The sequence below is a fragment of the Pongo pygmaeus genome, chromosome 2, assembly GCF_028885625.2.
Source record: "Pongo pygmaeus isolate AG05252 chromosome 2, NHGRI_mPonPyg2-v2.0_pri, whole genome shotgun sequence".
In the NCBI taxonomy this organism is placed as follows: Eukaryota; Metazoa; Chordata; class Mammalia; order Primates; family Hominidae; genus Pongo; species Pongo pygmaeus.
Window position 1 is genome coordinate 202642261 of NC_085930.1, and position 24867 is coordinate 202667127.

The window sequence follows — 24867 nt, forward strand, 5'->3', positions numbered from 1 at the left end:
ACATCAAAATCTCTTTCTGGAAGAAATTGTGCTCATGATGGCAATTACATTGGACATTTGCCTTGCTGTCGTCTTGTTTTCCAATGCTACGGTTTTTTTCTTCTTTTTTCATTCAGGAAAAACAACGTAGGAGAGTGACACAGCAGGGATCTCGCTGATAAAGGACCTGCATCTGAATCCAGCTCCTCCATCCATGGGCTGTGTGTCCTATTTGCTGAGCCATCTGGAGAGCCTTGTACCTCATCGAAAGAAGAAAGACAGTAATCCTTGCCTTTCTTTCCTCCTGAGGTTGTTAACGAGGCTTAAATGAGAGAACAAGGATGAAAGTATTTTGTAAACTCTAATGCCCTGTGTATAAAGCAGAGAATAATAGCATCTGTGGTGTTAGAAAATGCCTGGAACTTTGTAAAGATGTTGTTTGATTCAACATTACTGGAGTAAACCACACCATTAGACAGAGTGAAAGACTCCACTGCAGAGAGAGAGATTGATTTTTATAACAACTGAATTTATTATAGCATAAACTAAATACAAAGCTCTGAATAAATAATCGTTTTTTTCAGTCATCACATCTGCAGGTGTGTACGTGAACATTTCCATAAGCACATAAGGATACAGATGTCACAGACATATTTAGTGAGGGAAGCCCAGAGTCAGGGTTCTCTGTGGGTAACAGCCAGATGCCTTGGGATGAACATACAGGGCACCATCTCAAATGATTTGGACTATGTGACCGTGTTCTTTTGTCCTTCAGACTCTGCTCAAGAAAGTGTATTGATAACAGGTTGCTCTGCCCTCAAGTTTAGGGCACTCTCCCATGCTCCTTCATGCAAAGTTTTTTAACACCTCTCTTTAAGAAAATTCACAAATCAGAAGTATTCCCCCAGCTTCAATCTGACAATCAGGACCCCCACTCTGCACCTCTTTCCTAGGATCTTATCTCCATTAGGGGTCCCCTTTCAAGGTACAGGGCAATTGAGTCTATATGTCCACACAATCGGATCTGACAAGGCTGGGAGCCCTCCCTCCAGAGCCCATCCTCCCATGAGTGTCGGTCTGGTATTCTATGTGGGTAGCAGTAGAAAATAGTTCACATCCGGTGGCTTATGCCTGTAATCCCAGCAATTTGGGAGGCCGAGGCGGGCGGATCATGAGGTCAGGAGATTGAAACCACCCTGGCTAACATGGTGAAACCCCGTCTCTACTAAAAATACAAAAAATTAGCCGGGCATTGTGGCGGGCACCTGTAGTCCCAGCTACTTGGGATGCTGAGGCAGGAGAATGGTGTGAATCCAGGAGGCAGAGCTGGCAGTGAGCCGAGATCGTGCCACTGCACTCTAGCCTGGGCAACAGAGCGAGACTCCATCTCAAAAAAAAAGGTTCACATCACAGCATAAGACTGAGACACTGGGTTTATCAAGCTTGAAAGAGATCTTGCAGGTAATTGAGTTTCATCTGATACCTGACTTCCTTCTCTACTTGGCCTTTGAATAGCCACTCGTTCCTCCAATGTCATAGAGTACATTCCACTGCTATCAGTGCTGGCTGTTAGGACAGTGGTTAGGGCAGATGGCCTGAAGCCATCCCCACTGTGATCTTTACCCACTTGTCCTGATTTTGCCTTCTCATGCCACCTGGCACAAGTCGGATCCTTCTTTCTCAGGAAAACCCTTCACAGTCCCTTGACTGTCTTCTTTCCAGGCTAGGCACTCCCTGTTCCTTCAATTACTGCTTCTAAGATATAGTTAATCCCAGGAATACAGTCTTCAAAATGAGTCTCTTTTCCCAAAGATTTTATGGCTGCTTGACTAGTGGAGGACTAGATTCTTTTATTCCTGTTCCCTGCCAGCCTTTGCTAGGGATAGAATCACTTAGGATCAAGGCAAGAGCAACTCAAAGTCTCAGAAAGACAGACAATCATTTTTTGGTTTGGTTTTGTTTTGTTTTTAATACACCTCTAGCCCAGGCCTGGCAGGATGCCTGGCATTCATTTGAACAGAGCGCCTGGTATTAGCAAAGGGTTGCCCATTCTTTGCTTGACTGTGAGATCACCCTAAGCAACTTGCACTGCTGGAACTCCGGAATTTGGAAGTATTTGGAAGCAATATAAGGTTTGCTCAGAAGATCTGTATTTGAAGCCTAGATCTGCTCTTGCCATTACTGAATCTCAGCTTTCTCATCCTTATGGTGGAGATGATAAGCCCTTGCTTGTTGAGTCATGGGACAATTGTACAATTCAGGTGAGTTAGTGGAGGTGAACGCCCTTAGCAAAAGGCACATTTAAGTATGAACTGTGCAGGCTGATCTTGCTCATGACTAGGTCACAGACCATCTCTAGCTTGCCCCTGCCTATAACCCTCTACTTTTGGAAAATGAGAAACACTTTTAGAGAAGGACATTCAGAACTGCCATATCATTGCTGAGGCTGGCTTTGCAAAAGGAAACATTTCTTTCTGTACTAAAAAAGACAGTGATTCTGCAGTCTTGAAACACTAAAATATCTTCATGCCCTATTTTAAAACCAGAAGTAACAGGGTACCCTCATGGCTGGGAGACACCATGTTCCTAGAATCAGCTGCAATCATAGAGCCATCATCCATGCTCAAGAGCTCAGTTAGGGGGAAGGAATGCTTTCAAATGCTATTGATAAGTTCCAAAGCCAGCCTGGGCCAGGACACTTATCCCCTGATCAGAACATTCACCTAGGATTCGATGCTCATAATAAAAATCTTGCTTTTGCCTTAAAATATTATGTGTAGATGTGCTCCTAGAGTTCAGTGTTGTCTCCTGAGCTAACAGAAACCTGAGTCGTCCTTGTGCTGAACAAATCAGATATAACCAAATTGTAATAGTGACAAAATAATGAAAATTTTAGTCTTCTGGAAACTGAAGCCACAAACTTTAAAAAAAATGTACTGGTTGTGTAAGAACTTCCATCAATAGTGCCATATAATGCTGTAGCACGAGACTAATGTTTCTCAAAAATAATAAAGCAGAGGAGTGAAAATTTCTGGAGTTGGCCGTCTGACATGAGAGATTCCTAAAACATAGGATAAGTTACTGGGGTTAGGAGAAGTGGACTGTAGTGGACAGCACTCGTGCTTTCTGATCTGTTATTTTCCTCTCCTTCCCAGGACTACATTCCAGACCAACTCTATCATTTGTGGGGCCTGGAACAAAATGAAAATATGGGGACCCTTGTTCAAAAATTAAGAATTTTAAGATGGAAACAGCAGAATGTTAAAGCCAAGTGTGGAGCCCTTCTAAGCATGGGGCCCTGTGTAGTGACAGCTCATAAGCCCATGAAGCATTCCTAAACACAGGAGACTGCACTTTCTAGCTCCCTGGCCAAATCCTTGACTAATGAGATATGAGTAGGGAAAGCAATGTGTGCCACTTTTGGGGTGAGGCAGTGAAGAGCCCACATGTGATCTCCAGCCTATTCCTTCCCCCGTCACAGTCAACACAGAGTCCTTGCATCGAGCTGATGGAGCCATCAGGTTGAAGCAGTCACTACTGTAAGAATGGCAGTTCCAGAGTGTCACCTGGATCATGAAAGAAGCACTTGTGTGTTAAGGCACTGATATCTGAGAGTTGTTTTTTATTGCAGCATAGGCTAAGCTTATCTTTAATAATATGTTGGGTAAGGCCAGAAACAGAAGAAAAAGCCTCAAATCTGAAAAGTACTACAGAGAAAAGGAACCCAGACAGTAAAGACTGGTGTAATGTTTCCCATGCATTAGTTTTTCCATCGATGAAGTAAAAATTCAAAAATTACAACTCCATGAGTATACACAGTACTACTTCCCCTCAACTCATTTTTATAAAAAGGAAAGTATTGTCCTGTCCTAAGAGGAAAGATCATATATTTTTCCCCCTTAGCCTGCTTGTCTCTTGGCCCATAGCAATTCTTGGACCATTCTTGCCTTCACTGAATGCCTCCAATACCTTCAGAAGCCAAGAGGAAAGCACTCTTCTGGGTCAATGTTCTTCTCTGTAGAAAGTATTTTATCAAACAGACTTTAGTTTGTCACCATGATTTGATAGGTAGCCCCAAAACTCCAGCTGATGTTACAAGAGTCTCATTTCTTAAAATCAATGAAACTGGTCCCTTTTGTCATTGTTTTTATCTGTAATATCAACTTGGATATCACATGTCCTTCAAAGTTGTTCTTCATTGCTCTCAAATACTGGATTGCTGTAAGACACCCCTCTGCCACACTCCGGCATGTCAGAGTGGGAGGTTTGGTTTAGTGGGGGCCAACTAGGGTCATTTGCCAAGTCCCTCTGCCATATCCGATACTGGCTTTTTGACTGATAGCCAAAACATCTTTTAATCATCATCCACAGGGCTCGATTTTCAATAACTGCCTCCTGCAAAATAAAAGAATTACTTTTTACAATCAAGGGTTGAGTGTTTTGAGGCTACAGCCCTCCACAGGCCATCATAAGTCACTACTGCAATGGTTGCTTAGATCCAGCTTGACAAAGAGCTTGACCACCGGACCAATCTAAGGTGGTTTCATTGGACAGGTATTGGTTTCTCAAACGTTTCTACTTAAGTAACTCCCGTGGAAGAAGTAAGAGGTACAACATTTCAAGACTCTAGGGACATAACTTGAAATGGCTTGCCTCAAAAATGAAGTTTCTTTTGAATCTCACATCTAAATTAAATTTCAAATCATTCAAATTCTATGTTTCACTCTATAGCACATCTATATTTTATTTAATATAAAATGACATTTAAAATTACTTACTACTAAATACTAAACACAATTGACCCTATATAAAGATGTGGCCCATGTATGACATGTTTTTGATATACCCTGACATATCACTGCATATTTAATTTCACACAGGCCAGTCTTGGAGTTGAACAGATCTGGATCTGGGTCCCAGCTCTGACACCTATTATGGGCAAATTAGTTACTCTATCCACGTCTCAGTGATTAGAATAATTCCTTCCTTATGTTTGTTGTAAGGCTTATATAACTCCCTTTACAATGTAGGCCAGAGCAGGGCATAGCTCTCTCCCTTTGCCTACCCTTCAGAACTACTTATTTAACAAATGGCTCTGCACTGTGGTCCTGTCCACACATGCCTCTAACCTTCACCTTCACTGAAATACAATTTTAAGATTACAAAAGATATGTCTCTTTGAAAACATTTTGCAATGCCATTTTATTTCATGAGTTAGAGTGAACCTTGAATAGAGCCCAAGTTATAACTTATAACTCATGAGAGGTTATCATATTAATTTTCCACTTTTATCATGTTTGCTCACAAAGATTGACCATCTTAGAGGTTATTGTGAAAGAAACAAAGAAAAAATATGGGACGTGAAACTGTCCCACGGAATTAGAACTGATTTTCGTGTCCATCTTTGCTAATTTCAAAGAGTTAATTCTGTGAGATTCCGTAAAGAACTTTGCCAGAGATAGTAGTTTTCCTAAAATCTACCCATTTTTGCCATTTAGGTTCCACTGCCCATGAAAGGATAGAGAACAGCTAGTCTGAATTATTCCTGTGATAACTGACCATCTGCTGGCTGCCAGGCTGTTAAAGATCCATATAACCGTCTCAGCCTCTTGGAAACTTAGCCAAATGAGTTATTCTACTTTCCTGCAGCAAGGTTTTTTTGTCCTCCTTAATTAACATGAAAACAGTAGTTCTTCTTAGAGCTGGGTTAAGGCAGGAGCATCAAGTAAAGGTTTTAAAATCTTACTTACTTCAAGGAAACCTTAGCAAACCTTAAAACAAAGTAGATGAAACCACACACACGCACACACAGAGAGAGAGAGAGAGAGAGAGAGAGAAACTTTAGTGCTCTCCATCTCTACATCTTGCCTTGAGTGTTTTTTAGTTCTGGACTCTGATGACCTGCATCACCTTGCTACTCTGGAAGAGGAAACTACAGAGAGGTGATCTGTCCTGTTACCGCACATTATAAATACAAGGCAGAACTAGTGACATGATCTGAATGCATGTTTCCATCCAAATCTCATGCTGAAATATAATCCCCAATGTTGCAGGAAGGGCTGCGTGGGAGGTGACTGGATCATAGGGGTGGATTTCCTTCTTGCTGTTCTCGTGATACTGAGTGAGTTCTCATGAGATCTGATTGTTTAAAAGTGTGTAGCACCTTCCCCTTCTTTCTCTTCCTCCTGTAAGACCTGCCTGCTTCCCCTTTGCTTTCCGCCATGATTGAAAGTTTCTTGAGGCCTCCCCAGCCATACTTCCTGTACAGCCTGCAAAACCATGAGCCAACTAAACCTCTTTCCTTTATAAATCACCCCGTTTCAGGCATTTGTTCACAGCAGTCGGAGAATGCACTAAAATACTACTAGAAAAAAAGGAAAGCCTTGGTGAGACCTTTCTTTAAAAAAATTTCACCACATGAACGCTTCTGACTGGCTACTCAAATAACTCATACATACAAGCATACCTATATAAACACATCAATAATTGTTTTAAAGGTGGGGGCAATTAAAGCTATGCACACTAGCTCTCATGCCTCTCAGCTGGAGGTTCGATCATGAGCACTGGCATAGTAAGGATAAGGTCCTGCTCAAACCCGTGTGTTTTCAGGGCTGATCAGAGATTAGATAAGTGGAATAATTTGCCCAAAGTCAGACAGCAAGAAAGTGGTGGAGCCAGGATTCGAACCCACCCACGTAGATTACCCCGAGCTTGTGCTCTTAACTGCAAATATGCTGAAAAAGGAAGAACTTCCTGCTAGAGGATTGAGGAAGACTTTGATACTTAATTACCATACAGCCCATTCCCTCCCATCTCTTCCCTGCCCACCTAAAAGAGAAAAATAATGCTAATAAATGGTCTAAGCCAAAATGTCCAACTTTTTAACATGGATCCACTTTCCCAGAATCTTTTTCTACTCATGATGACCATGAGACACAAGTGTAATCGATAAAGCATGAAAGGAAGTCTGCTGGTGAGTTTCAGGAAAAGTTTGTTTCCCAAGAAAAGGATCAGACTTGCTGGAAATTGGCTTGCTGTGGCCTCTCCTTCCGTTTTCTTCCTGCACTGAAAACAGATGTAAAGTCCAGCTATGTGGAAGCTATCTGGACACCATAATCACAAGCACAAACATGAAAGACCACATCGAAGGATAGTAGAAGAGAAAGGTGAAAGAGTGTGGATTCCCAGTGACACTACTGAGTTACTAAGCCAGTCCTGAAGCCACCTACCTTCAATCTTCTTCTTGAGTCAATAAACATCTTTATTATTTAAGCCACTGTTAGTTAAGTCATTACTTGCCTGCCTGATCCAGAGATCAGGAAAGATACATGAAGAGGATACTACTACAGCTGTGCTGTAGAGGATGGAATAGCACTTTAATACGCAGAAATGGAGGAAAGATACACCAGACAGAGGAAATCCTGTGATCATGAACAGGGATAAGATGTACACATAAGATCCTCCTTTAAAGGGCAAAGACCATCATTCTGCCATTGGGTCTGAGGACACCCGTGATAATGCTCTTTTATTAATCTGGTTCCTTTAGAGACCATATGGTTCAGCATATTGCTTCTCGAAGTGTGATCCCTGAACTAGTCTCATCAGAATCCCCTGACAACCTGTTAGAAATGCTAACTTTTGCACTTCTTCTAGGCCTACTGAATCAGACACACTGCGGGTAGGGCTGGCCAACGTGTGTTTTAACAAGGCTCCCATGTGATTCTGATGCCCACTCAAGTTTGAGAAGCTGTTGTTTAGCATATAGAGAGAAGGTCCAGTACTGAAATTCTATGTCCTGTTCTGCCACCAGCTCCTGTGTAGCCTTCACTCTGCATAGGAGTAAGCAGGGAGGGCTCATTAAGGTCCTGCCTGGACAATACTGCAGGAAAGTCAGGCTGTAGGTTCTCACAGCTCACCATGAACACTCCATTTGCTGGAACAATTCTAGTTCTGTAACTCAGCAGAAACAGAGACAGATGGAATTCTGCATCTCACCTCTCCTTTGTTCATAAATGCCTTTTCAGGGCACCCCTGCCTAACAACAGGCTTTGAAGAATGGAGATTGTGTCTGGTAGTACTGAGCAGAGAGAGCATGAATCACGTGGAGAAAGAAAGCAGGAGCACAAGCTCATTTCACTGAGGAAATGGAGCACAGGGGAGCTGAAGAATAAAAGCTAGAAAATGGAGCAAATGGAAGCTGGAGAATGAAAGCTGGAAAAGCTCACTATGAATGTCATTTCCCATCTGTAAGGCAAAAATGATACGAGTTAAGTGAAAGAAGCCACACAGAAAAGGCCACATATTGTATGGTTTCACTTATATGAAATGTCCAGAGAAGTCAAATCCACACAGTCAGAAAGTAGATTAGTGATTACCAAGGCCCAGGAGAAGGCAGAAGGGGCAATGAAGAGCAACGGCTAGTAGGTACAGGATTTCTTTAGCGATGATGAAAATGTTCTGCAATTAAGTAGTGTTAATGGTTGTATAACTCAGTGAGTGTACTAAAAACCACTGAATTGTGGACTTTAAAAGGGTGAATTTTATGGTGAATGAATCATATCTCAATTTTAAAAAGTAAATTGTGTTGGGTCTTTATTTGGAAATTGTAGAAATGAATAGGACCTTAGAGACCATAATTCCATTCTCCCCCGCCCTAGTTGACAGATGGGAAAACTAATGTCTTGCTTGGGACTCATCAGAGGAAGGCACCATTGCTTATACTGTGAAGGAAGGGAGCCCCTGCACTGCTGAGTCCATGTCAGCTAAAGTTGTTGTTTTCAGAGTCCCAAAGAAGTCCCCCTACACACATGTGTGCACACGCAAGATCAGCAGCCCAAGATCAGCACACTTACCTCGGCCACAAGGGACACAATGAAATTCAAGCTGAGCATGATGACAACGGAGACCCTCCACAGGATGGGAGTGCAGAGCAGCTGGAGGGAGATGATGAAGCACAGTTAGTCTGAAGACAGGCAGATGCTGGAAACATGTTCACATGTTCACAGTATACATTTTCATAGGTTATAAATCTCATATGTAATATATATGTGTGTATATTACACAAATCTTATATATATAAAGAATTTCTATGCTTGTATGCACAGAAAAAGTACGGAAAGATTATACTCATGATCCTAATGATTTGGGGGTTATGAGTGTTGCTTTTCTTCTTTTATCTGTTTTTTTCTTGTGCTGTGTCTGCTTCTCTATAATTTTTAAATTTCCTAAAATAACTTTGGTCACTTTGCAATTAGAAAAAAATACTAAAATCACTTTTTGTTTGCTTGCTTTGTTTGTTTTCAAAAGGGAGGTAGGAATGTGGCTTTATCCCCAGGAGGCCTGAGGGTACACATGTCAAACCTTCACAATTGGGCAGCATTGCCCTCTTCCCCCTGGTGTCACATCTCTCCTCAGCCAAGCCCTGACTTTAGCACTGGCTCAGGGCTTCACCCTCAGGACTGTGCATCCAGCTGCACAGTGTGCCCTCACAAGGGCACTTGCCAAAGGAGCAAATGGAGCTGAAATCAAGCTTGTCATGACCTGTCCCTTTGCCCATTTTCTCTGTGTCTTCCCCAACCCCTTCCAGGCACATGCCTGATATATATATATGGTGAATGAGTGAATCAATGGGTGAATTAATGAATGAAAAAGTGCCAAGGGCATCCCATCGTACCTGGCACTGACTTATGCATTGCCTCATACATTAGTGGGAGTAAAAACTGAAACAGTTCCATAGAGCACAGTGTTCTCAAAGTTAAAAATTCAAATCCACTTCTAGGAATTTATCTGAGAAATATACTTGTATATGGCTAAAATGATATATGCACAATAATATTTTTATTGCAGCTTTGTAATAATAAAAACTTGGAAACATCTTAAATGTCTATCAATATGGGACTACATATAAAGCATGGTATACATATGACATATACATAATATGCATTTACATGAAATAAAATGTTATATTAGCATTAAAAAGAATGAGGGAAACATATGTACTGATATGGAACAATTAATACTGTTATATGAAAGAAGCAAGGTGCAGGACAATGTATGTGTTGTAGCAGCCATGAAAATTTTCCACTCAGATCTTCTGCTGCTGGGAGGGATAAATGGTGTATACCCCAACTGTTATGCTCAGAATCCACCACCACATCCACTGTAAAGCATATCTAAAGTCATAAGCTGCACATAGCCAAGAAATGAGGACAGCATGGATTCTAATCAGACTCATTCCTACGAGATGTAGAAACTCCTGATGGGCAACTTTGGCCTGACTTTCTTAGAAGTGTACTGCAGTCTGAGATGCTACACATCCAGCCCTCCTTCTTCCCTCCCTTCTTTTTAGAGGATAAAGCCACATCACAGTGTGATGCCTCTCCCCACTTCCTCTGGCTTTCTATTCCCTTACCCCCACCCTGGGAATTTCCTCCAATAAATCTCTTGCATAACTAAACTCAACTTCACATCTACATCTCAGAAGACCTGAACAAATATAATAGTTTTCTACTATTTATGTAAAAATGTGGAAGAAGAATGTACAAAATATGTCCCGAAGTATGCAAAATAAACTGGTGTCATTGGTTACTTCCAGGGAGGGGAACTGGTAACTGGGAATCTAAGATGGGATGGGGATTGTCACTATATGACTTTTTAAACATTTGAATTGTGAACCAAATGAATGTGTTCCCTATTAAAATAATTCATAAATTTTTAAGTAAGCAGTTTCTAGGTTGCAAAACAACATGATTCCATCCTTTTAAAAAAAAACTAAAAATCAATCAACACGTTTATAATATATGAATTGTAAAAGAAGGAAGAATATAGTGAATAATGTTATCATTTTCCTTGCCTGCACATTCTACATTTTCTAAAAAGAACATATATTTTTATGCAATAATAAGAAAAATAATTGTTTTAAAAGTGAACAATAATTCTTTGCAGAATCCTTTGCAGTCATGCTGGCAATGACCCTACCCAGGTTCTCTCCAAATTAAATATGTTCCCTATTTTGTTATACCAGAGGACCCAGCTTTTCTGTAAGAATCTTCTTCTATTAAAAAGTGACATTCAACTCGTCACATCTCATCCTTAACTTCTGTAGGATTAAGAAGTTTTAACTGACTTAGAAGACCAGTGGGCAAAGCCTACTTATTTCCATGAATACTTAATTTAATTCATGAAGGCACTCAACAACAGTGGTAATTACACTGCTAACCACAGTAATGTAGTTACAAAAATAAAGACTCATGCTAAATATATTAGTATGTCAAACTAAAGATATTAGTTAGTATGCCAAATGTCACTGTGGGTTTGTGCAGGTGTTGCTGGTTGGGAACGCACTGTATGCTCTAAGTGCTTGTTTATATTTAGGAGTCTGATATGCAATGATCGGTCAGTCATTCCTTTGTCATTTTTTGCCATTCTTTTTGTAAGGCACTGGTAATACAAGAATGAATAAGATACACTGTTGGACCTCATGAAACTCATCTTTGATATGGAGAGGCAACCAGATATTCAAAGCATTCAATTAAAAGAGCTGTTTCTTTAGTCATCTCTTCAATATTGCATTTCTTGATCTAAAGATCATTTAGCTATGATTAAATTGTAATAAAAGTAGGATAGGTTAAGGGGATCAAAATATGTTTTTCCCTGGCTTGGGTATGTAAAATTTTGGTATCTTGTAGGTTCTTATAGCTGTACCAATATTATAAAATATAAGAGAGTTTATGAGGAAAACTATGGCTCTTGGAAAGTAAGTTTTACAGACATTAAGTATGAACACACAGAAAACATTTTTAAAGCTGTAAAAAAATACATAAATATATGATAACCAAAAAAAAGCTACAGGCAAAACAGTTTTAAACAGCTTCAAAAAAAGAAGCAATTAGGAAAAAATTCTCTCATATTTGAAAGAGAAAATATAGAAAAACATTTTCTCATCTTATAGGAGATCTTCTAAAATAAAAATATTTGGTCAGATGCAGCGGCTCAAGCCTGTAAGCCTAGCGCGTTGGGAGACCAAGGCAGGAGGCTAGCTTGCCTCCTAGCAGGCAGGAGTTAGAGACCAGCCTGGGCAACACAGCAAGCCCTCATCTCTACAAAATTTTTTTTAAAAAAATTAGCTGGGCGTCATGGCACACTTCTGCAATCCTAGCTACTTGGGAGGCTGAAGTGGGAGAATTCTTGAGCTCAGAAGTTTGAGGCTATAGTGAGCTACAATTGCACCATGGCACTCCAGACTGGGAAACAAAGTGAGATCCTGTCTCTTAAATAATAAGAAGAAAATAAAATTAAAATATTCAATACTTAAAGGCTATCTTTAGTCTCATGAAATAAAAACTGGGTAGAATTTTATTTCTTGACCAGTTTAAATTAAAAAAAAAAGATAAATTTAGCATTTTTTTAGCTCTGCCATCCCAAAAGAATAATTTGCATCAAAAATCATGTCAATTGAAATTGTGATCTGCTTTTTAAAGTTAAACTGTTACATAACTGTAAAGCACCATCATATCCCAAAGATTAGACTTACATCCAAACGTCTATATAATTCTGGTATATCAGCAAATAGAATGAATAGACACACACCAAGCTGTATTATCAGCACAAGGACAAATGTATCTGAGGAAATAAGAACACAAGGTATTATTTTGAGAAATCAGAGTGAAAAATGTCACATATATTGACGGATGTATTCTAGATTAACACTGATTTAATTTACTTGATTTCTACATCCAAATACTAGATGGAAAGTATTCATTTCTAAGCAATGGGTCTCACCTCTATAATTTCTATGCATGTCCTTGAAGCAAGTGAAAATTTTCACATGCACATTTTAAGTTTCAATTAATAAAAGCAGTAGATATACATAGGGTAACATTGACAAAATACGTGTTCAATAAATGCCTTGAAGACATCCAAGTATCTGAGTCACTTTAATGTAAATTATCGCCTCAAATCATTTTCTGATAAGAAGGAAGCATGTCAATAAACCAATTTTTAAATTGGTATCATATAGAGGTCAGTATTTAGCTGCTTCCTCATCCCAGGAAGAAGAAAAGCTAAATAATTTTCTCTGAACAAATAAATTTTTATGAAAATATTCATAAAGGAACTCAATTTGGGCTTTGAATTTTTTCAATAAGAAGAGTAGTGATGATATACAAATAAATGTCTCAAAGATTAAACAGGTCACTCATTTCTCATCCAAACATACCTTCCCACTCCAGAATGTAAGGAAGTAGGAGGGAGGTACTCTGGCCGAGAGCCTGCATAACCCTCTCTAGTCAGGTTCCTCCAGGCTGGACCCACTAGCAGCCTGCCACCACACAATGCCACCCTGACTATTGCCTTCATGGTAAGAGACAGGATCCACTTGAGTTCTCTTATGCTTCTCTCCATTGTTTCCAGGGTGAATTCTGACAAGTACTGACAAGTAGAGAAATAAATTGGTCTTTTCAATTTGGAGTGATCCCAAGAAAGACACCCAGAGGCAAACTTCTGGTGAAGGAAAGGGAGAAAGAAGCCCTAGTATTTAATGTAGCTTTGAAGGAAAGAGCAAAGAACCATGAAAATGAGGCTGTATGATGTGTTTTGCAGAGCCCTAGAGTGGAAGTCAAGAGATGCTAGATAAGAATCAACTCTACAGCTGTTCCCTAAGTGACCTGGACATGTCTGTTCTCCTCTCTGATGACTTCTCACCTCTGATCCAGTACGGTTCTACTCACAGTTTGTATAAGTTGGCTGTCTAAATGGTTTTCCTTTAGAGAACACAAGAGCCACAATGATACAGTTGATTGTTCCCAAGAACCAGATTGTAGTGTTCTCAAAACTTGTGAAGGCACTATTACTTTCCATTTTTTCTGGAGCAGTTGGAGACATGGTTAACTCTGAGATGCTTTCATTTTGTATTGTGCAGGCACTAAAAGGGAAAACCAAAGAAGCTAATGAAGTAAGATGACAAGGCTTTATGGAGCATTTGTATCCAGCAGATTCCGTACCAAACAGTGTCCAGAGCAGGCGCTCAATGCTTCTATTATTGCCTGTGCTTTGGAAAACACACACACACACACACACACACACACACTGAAAAATAGGGGAAAAAAAAACAACAAGCACAGATAGACCCATATTTTGGATACATTGAGAGAGTGAGAGAGAGACAGAGAGAGAGAGAGAGAGAGAGAGAGAGAGAGAGATTCAGCCAATTATGTATTCAACAAATTATGCACATTCATTAAGGCTATATGGGAAAGAGATTGGTAAATCATGATTCCTCCCTCAAGTGGCTTAATATCTCTGATAATTTGGCCGACTGTGGTGGCTGACACCTGTAATCCCTAGGAGGCCGAGGTGGGTGGTTCACTTGAGGCCAGAAGTTTGAGACCAGCCTGGCCAACATGGTGAAACACCATCTCTACTAAAAATACAAAAAAATTAGCCGCACATGGCAGCATGTGCCTATAATCTCAGCTACTGGGGAGGCTGAGGCAGGATAATTGCTTGAACCCAGAGGCAGAGGTTGCAGTGAGCCTAGGAAACACCACTGCACTCCACCCTGGGCAACAGAGAGAGACTCCATCTCTATAACGGCAACAACAACAACTGTTGCAGGAAGTCAGGGACCTTGAACAGCAGGACTGGCTGGAGCTGTGGCAGAGGAACATAAATTATGAAGATTTCATTTTAATATGGACATATATCAGTTCCCCAAATTAATACTTTTATAATTTCTCACGCCTGTCTTTACTGCAATCTCTGAACATAAATTGTGAAGATCTCATGGACATTTATCAGTTCCCAAATAATACTCTTATAATTTCTTACGCCTGTCTTACTTTAATCTCTTAATCCTGTTATCTTCATAAGCTGAGAATGTACGTCACCTCAGGACCACTATTGTACAAATTGATTGTAAAACATGTGTGTTTGAACAATATGAAATCAGTGTACCTTGAAAAAGAACAGAATAACAGCAATTTTAGGGAATAAGGGAAGACAACCGTAAGGTCTGACTGCCTACAGGGTCGGGCAGAATAGGGCCATATTTTTCTTCTTGCAGAGAGCCTATAAATGGACATGCAAGTAGGGAAGATATCATTGAATTCTTTTCCTAGCAGAGAATATTAATAATTAATATCCTGGGGGGAAGGAATGCATTACTGGGGGGAGGTCTATAAATGGCCACTCTGGGAGTGTCTGTCTTATGCGGTTGAGATAAGGACTGAAATACACCCTGATCTCCTGCAGTACCCTCAGGCTTATTAGGATGGGGAAAAAACCCCACCCTGGTGAATTTGAGGTCAGACCATTTCTCTGCTCTTGAACCATGTTTTCTGTTGCTTAAGATGTTTATCAAGACAATACATGCACAGCTGAACATAGACCCTTATCAGGAGCTTTTGATTTCGCCCTTTGCCTTGTGATCTTTGCTTTGCCCTTTGCCTTGTGATCTTTATTGGCCTCAGAAGCATGTGATCTTTGTGACCTACTCCCTGTTCATACACCCCCTCCCCTTTTGGAGTCCTTAATAAAAACCTGCTGTTTTTGCAGCTCAGGTGGGCATCACGGTCCTACCGATATGTGATGTCACCCTGGAGGCCCAGCTGCAAAATTCCTCTCTTTGTACTCTTTCTCTTTATTTCTCAGCCGGCAGACACTTAGGGAAATTAGAAAGAACCTATGTTGAAATATTGGGGGCAGGTTCCCCCAATAAACAACAACAACAAATCTCTGATAATTTGTGAGTTGAATATATAACTTAACTAACAAGGATAGCTTTGAAGGTGAAAAGGAAAGATGTTAATAATTTCACTGGGACATCACTTAATTTAAACTGGGCTACTTAAACTGGGGCTGCTCAGGCAAACTATAATCCATGGTCACCCTAGATATCAAAGATGGTCATAGATCATTATCATATAAGACAGACAAAGATAAGTGCTAATGAATGAATGATACATTCATTAGCATTAAATCGTGCTACAGAGAAGAAATAATCACTGAAAATTTGCCCAAGGGACTTTAAAAAGCCAAAACCTTTGGCAGAATGAAGACCCATTTGCCTTCCATCATATTGGCCAGAGGATGTTTGATAGAAATTAGAATATGAGAAGCAGAAGCTGAGACTACACTCATACCTGTGTATCTCCATGGAATACCAAGGCTGCCTCTGAACCAGGATGAAGCCCGCAATATGCATGGCCAGGCTGAGAAGAATGTTGAAAATCACAGAGAGTAGCAGAGGTGGAGAGATCAGCCGTCCTGCAGGTCTGAAAGGCACCAGCTTAGGGTAGGCACCATTCAGATTCACTATAAAATAAATTCAAATTTTATATTTATGAGAGCAGGAAAATGTGTTCTTGATCAGAAGAATGCTGTAAGTTCATTGGCCCATACATTTGAGGAAATGGACAAATTGGAGTACATCACAAACTGAGGGAATAAAACAATTAGTGGACTCAAATTCAAGTCATGTAAACAATTCTTAAAAGAGCAGACAGAGCCACAAGATGTCATTTTTGGCCTAATAAATAGGGAAAAACTATTAAATTACAGAGAAGGGAGGGATGAAATATACTCTCTCATATACTGCTTGTGGGAAAATAAATTGATGCAAACCTTCTGCAGGGCAATTTGGCAATAAATGTGAAGAGACTGAAAAATGTTCATAACTTTTGACATAGTTATCCTACTTTTGGAAATTTATCCTAAGCTAAAAAAGTTAATCAGAGATGTGAAAAAATGTTCATTACGGCACCATTTACAATAAGTTATGGTACATCTATACAATGGAACAACATGTAGTCACTAAAAAGCAATGCTATAAAACACTTAATGACAAATAATAGGTGATATCCAGCAAAATGGTGAAGTAGGCAGCTCCAAGTTCCCACATCTCCACAGAAATATCAAAATACAAGCAGAAACTGTCAGAAATCTGAAAATCTGAACAACAGAAAAGTATACTGCAACCAAGTGAACATTGAGTCAAGAAAAAGACAACTTTAGGATCACAGGAAAGTTTTGTGGCATTTCTACTTGCACTTGATCCACCCCCTGCTCAGCTTAGTGACAATCCTGAAGATAGCCAGCATTCCCAGTGGGAGACCCTGGTCCCTGGTTACAAAAGGAGCATAGCAGGCCTTATTTACAAATTGTTACATATGTCTGTTCCAACCTGTCTGGGAACTACCTGAAGGATTGATGCAGGCACTCATCTCTGTTCCACCTAACACAGAACTCACTCTGGACAGAAAAGCAGTGCACATTGCTTGAAAACATTATTAGGCTAACAAATGCAGTTGCCTAGGGCAAAAAAATTAACAGTTGATACATACAATAACCATCTAAAGCCTGGAAGAAAAGCTAAGGAAATTTCCTTGGAGGAATTAGGGGAGTCTAAAGCATCTGTGTATGCTGGGAAATGTAGAATGCTAAGTAAATGCCCAGGGCAAAAGCTATGTGCAACCCAGGGCATAGTACCTGCTCAGTAAAGACCAGAGAAGACCCAAAGCCTTCAGCATTGGATTATCTCCAGACTCAATGTAAGCCTGGCGAAGTGTTGAATAAGTACTCCAGCACAGAAATAATCTGTAAGGACTGGAGAAGGTTTTGTTTGTTTGTTTGTTTGTTTTTTCACTCCTAGAGGTCAAGTAAATCTCTATCAAAACATGAGCTGAACAAAAGCTGAAGGAACAGAGACATAAGCGATCTCACATGAAAACTAGTACAGTCTTTCCAAAAAAAGCTTTGGAAAGTCACTAAACAAATGGACCATTACAGCCTTCAACAAAGAGTGAAACAAAAAATTCAAACCCTAAAATAGGAGAAGAATCTAATTTTCAGAGTTAGAGCATTAAAATATTCAACAGAACAAAATAAATGGACAGAATTTGTCCCTGAGGAAGCACAGATATTAGTTTTATTAGGTAAAGACTTTAAAACAACTATCTTAAATATGCTGAAATAACTAAGGGAAACCACGGACAAAGAACTAAAGGAAATTAGGAAAACAATGTATGATCAAAATGAGAATGTCAGTAAAAAGATAAAAATTATAAAAAGGAGTCAAAAGAAATTCTGAAGCTGAAAAGTACCGTAAGTTAAGTGAAAAATTTATTAAGTGGGTTCAACAGCAAACTTGAGCAGGCAGAAGAAAGAATCAGTGAACTCGAAGGTAGGACAATTGAAAATATCCAACCTGAGGAACAGAAAAAATAATAATAAAGAAAAATGAACAGAGCCTAAGGGGCATGTATAACACAAACAAGCAGACCAACATGTACATTGTGGGAGTATCAGAAGGAGAGAAGAGAAAGAGACAAAAAGAACATTTGAAGATATAATGGCAGAAAACTTCCCAAATTTGATGAAAGGCATAAATCTGCATATCCAAGAAGTACAAGTAATTTCAGTAGGTCAAACCCAATGAGATTCACATCAAGACATCATATTTGAGCTATTAAAAAACAAAACAAAACAAAGACAAAGAATCTTGAAAGCAATGAGGGAGAAGTGACACATCACCTATGAGGGATCTTCAGTAAGATTAGCAGCCAATTTCTCATCAGAAACCATGGAAGCAAGAAGTCAAGGGATAACATTTAAGACACTGAAAGAAAAAGAAAAAACAATTGACTAAGAATTGTATACCTGGCAAAACTGTCCTTCAAAATCGAGGGAGAAATTAAGACATCCCAGATAAACAAAAGCTGAAAGAGTTTGTTATCAGTAAGCCTACCCTAAAAGAAATGCTAAAGGGCTCAGATTGAAATGAAAGAATACAAGATAGCTACTCAAACACTTATATAGAAATAATGATGTCTAGTAAAGGTAACTATATCAGCTATCAGCAAGTATAAATGCTGATATTTGTGTATTTTTGGTTTGCAGTTTCACTTTATATATCCATGTTATTTAGTACACAATGGAAAAAGATGTAATTCGTAACATCAACAATATAAAAGGGGAGATAATGCTGCAAAGGAGCAGTTGTTTTCATGCTATTAAAGTGAAGGTGTTAATTCAAACTAGACTGTTATAAATTTAGAATGTTTCATGTCATCTCCATAATTACATTTTCTGTAATTTAAAAACCCGCAGCTAACATCATACTCAAGGGTAAAAGACTGAGAACTTTGTCTTAAGATCAGAACAAGGTAAAAATGTCCTTGTCAGCACTGCTTTCAACAGTGTGCTGGGAGTTCTACCCAGAGACATTAGACAAAAAAGAAATTGGCCAGGCGCTGTGGCTCACGCCTGTAATCCCAGCACTTTGGGAGGCCAAGGTGGGCAGATCACGAGGTCAGGAGATCGAGACCATCCTGGCTAACATGGTGAAACCCCATCTCTACTAAAAATACAAAAAATTAGCCAGGCGAGGTGGCGGGCACCTGTAGTCCCAGCTACTCGGGAGGCTGAGGCAGGAGAATGGTGTGAGCCCCAGGTAGCGGAGCCTGCAGTGAGCTGAGATCATGCCACTGCACTCCAGCCTGGGCAACAGCGAGACTCCATCTCAAAAAACAAAAAAAGAAATTAAAGTCAACTGGATGTCAGCAAGATGGCCAGCTAAAAGTCCTTAGTACTCATCTGTCCCACAAAGACAACCAAAACAACACTATATTTTGATGAAAATAACTAAAGGAGAGTGTCAGAATACATCAAAGGAGTAGCGGAAACCCTGTAGAGCACAGAAAACCAGTATGGCCACATACTGGTTTCTATTATAGTACTCCACATCCCAGGAAATATCTGGCATCCAACACCCCACTCCCTAGCCAGGATCAGCTTAGAACCAAGAGGAAGTCTCCTTGTGGGGAAAAGGTAAGCAAGAGGACTCCAGCAGCCCCCATCAACACCCTGGACACCTACAGTCCTCACAGGCACTAAACCAGCTGAGGGAGTTGCCTGAAGTCCACACAGCTGTGCTACCCCAGAGTAGAAGCTAACAGTGTGCCCTTCCCCTGTGGCCTACTGCACTATGTCATCTTGGAACATAAACTACTGCTGGAATGTGTCCTGCTCTGAGGGCAAGTGGCATGACCCCCTACCAGCCTTGAGGCTTAACGGCTGCTGGACTACTCCTGCCTGGTGCCCTGCCATCCCTGATCTGCTGCTACATCTTACCCTGTGGGCCAAGTTGCTATGCAGCTATTCCATTTACCCCTCTTAGTCCCACTGCACCATGTCCTCTAGGGACTGAACTGAAGCTACACACTACCTCCAGAGGAAATGAGTGCCTTGGCAGAGCTGCTCCATTTGCCCTTCCCAGTCAACACACCCTGCCCTGCATGGCCTGAGGGGAAGCTGTACATTGCATCCCAGAGAAACTGCCTTGATGAAACTGCTCCATCTACTCCTCTTAGTCACTGCTGCACCCTGCCCTTAGGGACCTGAGTTGAACCTGTGCACTGCCTCTGGTAACACAGTGGAAGAAAAAGAGTACCATGGTAAAGCTGCTCCATATACCCTTCTGAGTCCCTGCTGTGCCCTGCCCCTTGGAGCTTGAGATGATGCTGTGCACTGCCTCCTGAAGAAACAATGCCTTGGCAAAGTGGTCCAACTACCCCTCCCAGTTGCTGCTGCCCCTGCCCCCATGCCTGAGCTGAAGTGTAGTGTCTTGCCTTCTGGGAAAATGGTACTTTGGCTTCCCAGAGTAGTCATGCCTCCCCAGTGCCTGAGTTGAACTAGTGCTCTATCTCCCAGGAAATGGTGTGTTGGCCAAGAGCAGTCATACCTCACTTCCCCTAACCCCTATACTTACCCCCAAGCCTGAGCTAAAGCAGTGCACTGCCTCCCAAGGAATCAATGCTTTGGCTGAGCTGGGCAGTTGTGCATTCCAGGCCTGAGCTGACGTAGTACTCCACAGCCCAGGGAAAAGCACTGGCTGAGCAGAGATATCCCTTCCCCCAACAGGAAAAATAACTCTTGTTCTCTGGTTCCCTAGAGCTTGACTAGCTGGACTAGAGTCTGAACTGCTTGAGATACCTCCTTCCCAGGTAAGTGGAGTCATCACTGTGCTGCTCCCTGTCCCCCACCCACTGCCCCTCCATGGTCCAAGTGATAGCTGTGCCATTTTGGGTTCTTTGCTGTTGCTGTACCCCAGCTTCACAGAGTCTGGAATACCACTGTGCCCCATCATCTCAGGGTCCAAGGTCACCACTGGATGGTGCTTCATCTCCCAGGGAACTTCGTTGCCATTATATCCTATTAGCCCTAGTTCCTGAATTGCAGCTGTACCCTGCTCTGTGGTCCCAAACCTCCAGAGCAGTCCTTCTCTCCAAGGAGAAAAATCCTGAACGTAGGAGCCTAGCTTCACAGCCTCTCTGAGGTCTTCCTGCTATAACCCAGCACTACTGCAGCTGCTTATAGGTCATGCCAGATCTGACACCGAGAGGGTCCCTCAGTTAAGTCTCCTCATCATCTATAAAATGGCCACTGAGGCACTCAGAGTCATTATTGGCATTGATCTTAGCTGAAAAAGTTGTACAAAGTCTATACTACTGCATCTTCTCAGAATCAGAGTTACCACAATCTTCACAATTAGCATACTGAGACTCATCTGCAAATGAAAGCCACTATGTAAAGTTTGGAAGAGGTGATTGTTCTGCCAGGTGTAAAGACATTGATGCAGAAACAAAAAGGAAATACGAAAGAGCAAGAAAATATGATATCAACAAAGAAACACAATAATTCTCCAGTAACTGACCCCAAAGAAAAGGAAAGTTATGAATTTCCTGAAAAGGAATTTATAATGATCTTAAGGAAACTCAGTGAGATACAAAAGAACACAGACAGACAATTCAGCAAAATTAGGAAAAGAGTTTAAAGAATTTAAATGAGAAACTTAACAAAGAGATAAATATCATTTAAAAAGAACCAAACAGAAACTTTGGAGCTGAAGAATTTAATGAATGAAATAAAAAAAAAATACAGAGTTTTAATAGCAGACTAGAGCAAGCAGAAGGAAGAATCTCTGAATTTGGAGCTAGGTCTTTTGAAATTACCCAGTCAGAGGAAGCAAAGAAAAAATGAACATAAAAGAACAAACACAACCCATAGGACTTATGAAACACCATGAAATGATCAAACATTAGCATTATGGGATTTCCAGATGGAGAAGAGACAAAGATAGAAACAAAACATTTTATTTAATACGGTAAGTGCTGAAAACCTTCTAAGTCCTACAAGAGATATGAAAATCCAGATATATGAATTTCAAAGGTCCCCAAAAGAATTCAACCCAAAGAGATTCTCACCATGGCACATTATAATAAATTGTCAAAATAAAGGACAAAGATAGAATTTTAAAAGCAGCAAGAGAAAAGTGCCAAATCACAAATAAGGAAATCCCCATTAGACTATCAACAGATTTCTCAGCAAAACCCCTGCAGGACAGGAGAGAGTGAGATGATATATTCAAGGTGCTGAAAGCAAATAAAAACTGGCAGCTGAAAATACTAAACAAGTAAAGCTGTCCTTCAGAAGTGAAGGAGAAATAAAGTCCTAGACAAGCAAAAGTTGAGAGAATTCATCACCACTAGATTTTCCTACCAAGAAATGCTTGAGAGTTTTTCAAGTAGAAATGGAAGGACACTACTAATATAAAAACATATGAAAGTATAAAATTCACTGATGAAAGTAAATATATAGTGAAATCCAGAATATCCCAATACTGTTATGGTGCTCTATAAATCATATATATCTCCAGTATGAAGTCTAAAAGCCAAAACAGTCAAATATAATAGTAACTACAATACATTGTTAAGAAGTACATAAAATAAAAAGATGTAAATTGTGACACTAAAATATAAATTGGGGGAAGGATGAAAGTCTAGAGATTTGTAGGTGACTGAGGTTAGTTGTTTTCAGTGTAAAACAGTCCATTATAATTATAAGATATTTTATGTAGCTTCATGGTAACCACAAAGCAAAAAGCTATAGCAAATACACAAACAATAAAGAGAAAGTAATCAAAACTCAGCATTGGAGAAAATCACCAAATCAAAGAGATAAAAAGAAAAAAAGAAAGGAACAAAAGAACTACAAAACAGCCATAAAATAACAAAGTGGCAATAGTAAGTCCTTAACTATCAATAATTACTTTGAATGTAAATGGATTTTTAAATTCTCCAATCAAAAGACATAGAGTACCTGAATAGTTTTTTTTTTGAAAAAAAATCATCTTATTTATTCATTCACTGTTTTCTTTTTTTTATTATTATTATACTTTAAGTTTTAGGGTACAAGTGCACAATGTGCAGGTTAGTTACATATGTATACATGTGCCATGCTGGTGTACTGCACCCATTAACTTGTCATTTAGCATTAGGTATATCTCCTAATGCTATCCCTCCCCGCTCCCCCAACCCCACAACAGTCCCCAGAGTGTGATGTTCCCCTTCCTGTGTCCATGTGTTCTCATTGTTCAATTCCCATCTATGAGTGAGAACATGCGGTGTTTGGTTTTTTGTCCTTGCGATAGTTTACTGAGAATGATGATTTCCAATTTCATCCATGTCCCTACAAAGGACATGAACTCATCATTTTTTATGGCTGCATAGTATTCCATGGTGTATATGTGCCACATTTTCTTAATCCAGTCTATCATTGTTGGACATTTGGGTTGGTTCCAAGTCTTTGCTATTGTGAAAAGTGCCGCAATAAACATACCTGTCCATGTGTCTTTATAGCAGCATGATTTATAGTCCTTTGGGTATATACCCAGTAATGGGATGGCTGGGTCAAATGGTATTTCTAGTTCTAGATCCCTGAGGAATCGCCACACTGACTTCCACAATGGTTGAACTAGTTTACAGTCCCACCAACAGTGTAAAAGTGTTCCTATTTCTCCACATCCTCTCCAGCACCTGTTATTTCCTGACTTTTTAATGATTGCCATTCTAACTGGTGTGAGATGGTATCTCATTGTGGTTTTGATTTGCATTTCTCTGATGGCCAGTGATGATGAGCATTTTTTCATGTGTCTTTTGGCAGCATAAATGTCTTCTTTTGAGAAGTGTCTGTTCATATCCTTTGCCCACTTTTTGATGGGGTTGTTTGTTTTTTTCTTGTAAATTTGTTTGAGTTCTTTGTAGATTCTGGATATTAGCCTTTTGTCAGATGAGCAGGTTGCGAAAATTTTCTCCCATTTTGTAGGTTGCCTGTTCACTCTGATGGTAGTTTCCTTGGCTGTGCAGAAGCTCTTTAGTTTAATTAGATCCCATTTGTCAATTTTGGCTTTTGTTGCCATTGCTTTTGGTGTTTTAGACATGAAGTCCTTGCCCATGCCTATGTCCTGAATAGTATTGCCTAGGTTTTCTTCTGGGGTTTTTATGGTTTTAGGTCTAACGTTTAAGTCTTTAATCCGTCTTGAATTAATTTTTGTATAAGGTGTAAGGAAGGGATCCAGTTTCAGCTTTCTACCTATGGCTAGCCAGTTTTCCCAGCACCATTTATTAAATAGGGAATCCTTTCCCCATTGGTTGTTTTTCTCATGTTTGTCAAAGATCAGATAGTTGTAGATATGTGGCGTTATTTCTGAGGGCTCTGTTCTGTTCCATTGATCTATGTCTCTGTTTTGGTACCAGCACCATGCTGTTTTGGTTACTGTAGCCTTGTAGTATAGTTTGAAGTCAGGTAGTGTGATGCCTTCAGCTTTGTTCTTTTGGCTTAGGATTGACTTGGTGATGCCGGCTCTTTTTTGGTTCCATATAAACTTTAAAGTAGTTTTTTCCAGTTCTGTGAAGAAAGTCATTGGTAGCTTGATGGGGATGGCATTGAATCTATAAATTACCTTGGGTAGTGTGGCCATTTTCACAATATTGATTCTTCCTACCCATGAGCATGGAATGTTCTTCCATTTGTTTGTATCCTCTTTTATTTCAT

General features: G+C 40.1%; 1 protein-coding gene across 1 annotated transcript in view; it reads right to left on the reverse strand.

The window, feature by feature from the left end:
* Positions 1-459: 459 nt before the first annotated feature.
* ATP13A4 (ATPase 13A4) overlaps positions 460-24867 on the reverse strand; it is a 161359-nt gene continuing 136951 nt past the window's right edge. Inside the window, exons 26-30 of the mRNA XM_054479920.1 lie at positions 16119-16290; positions 13707-13900; positions 12512-12600; positions 8832-8912; positions 460-4374 (exon numbers count right to left, since the gene is read on the reverse strand). Of these exons, the coding sequence (XP_054335895.1) occupies positions 4162-4374; positions 8832-8912; positions 12512-12600; positions 13707-13900; positions 16119-16290 (749 nt within the window). The 3' untranslated portion in view covers positions 460-4161. The remainder of the gene's footprint in view (positions 4375-8831; positions 8913-12511; positions 12601-13706; positions 13901-16118; positions 16291-24867) is intronic.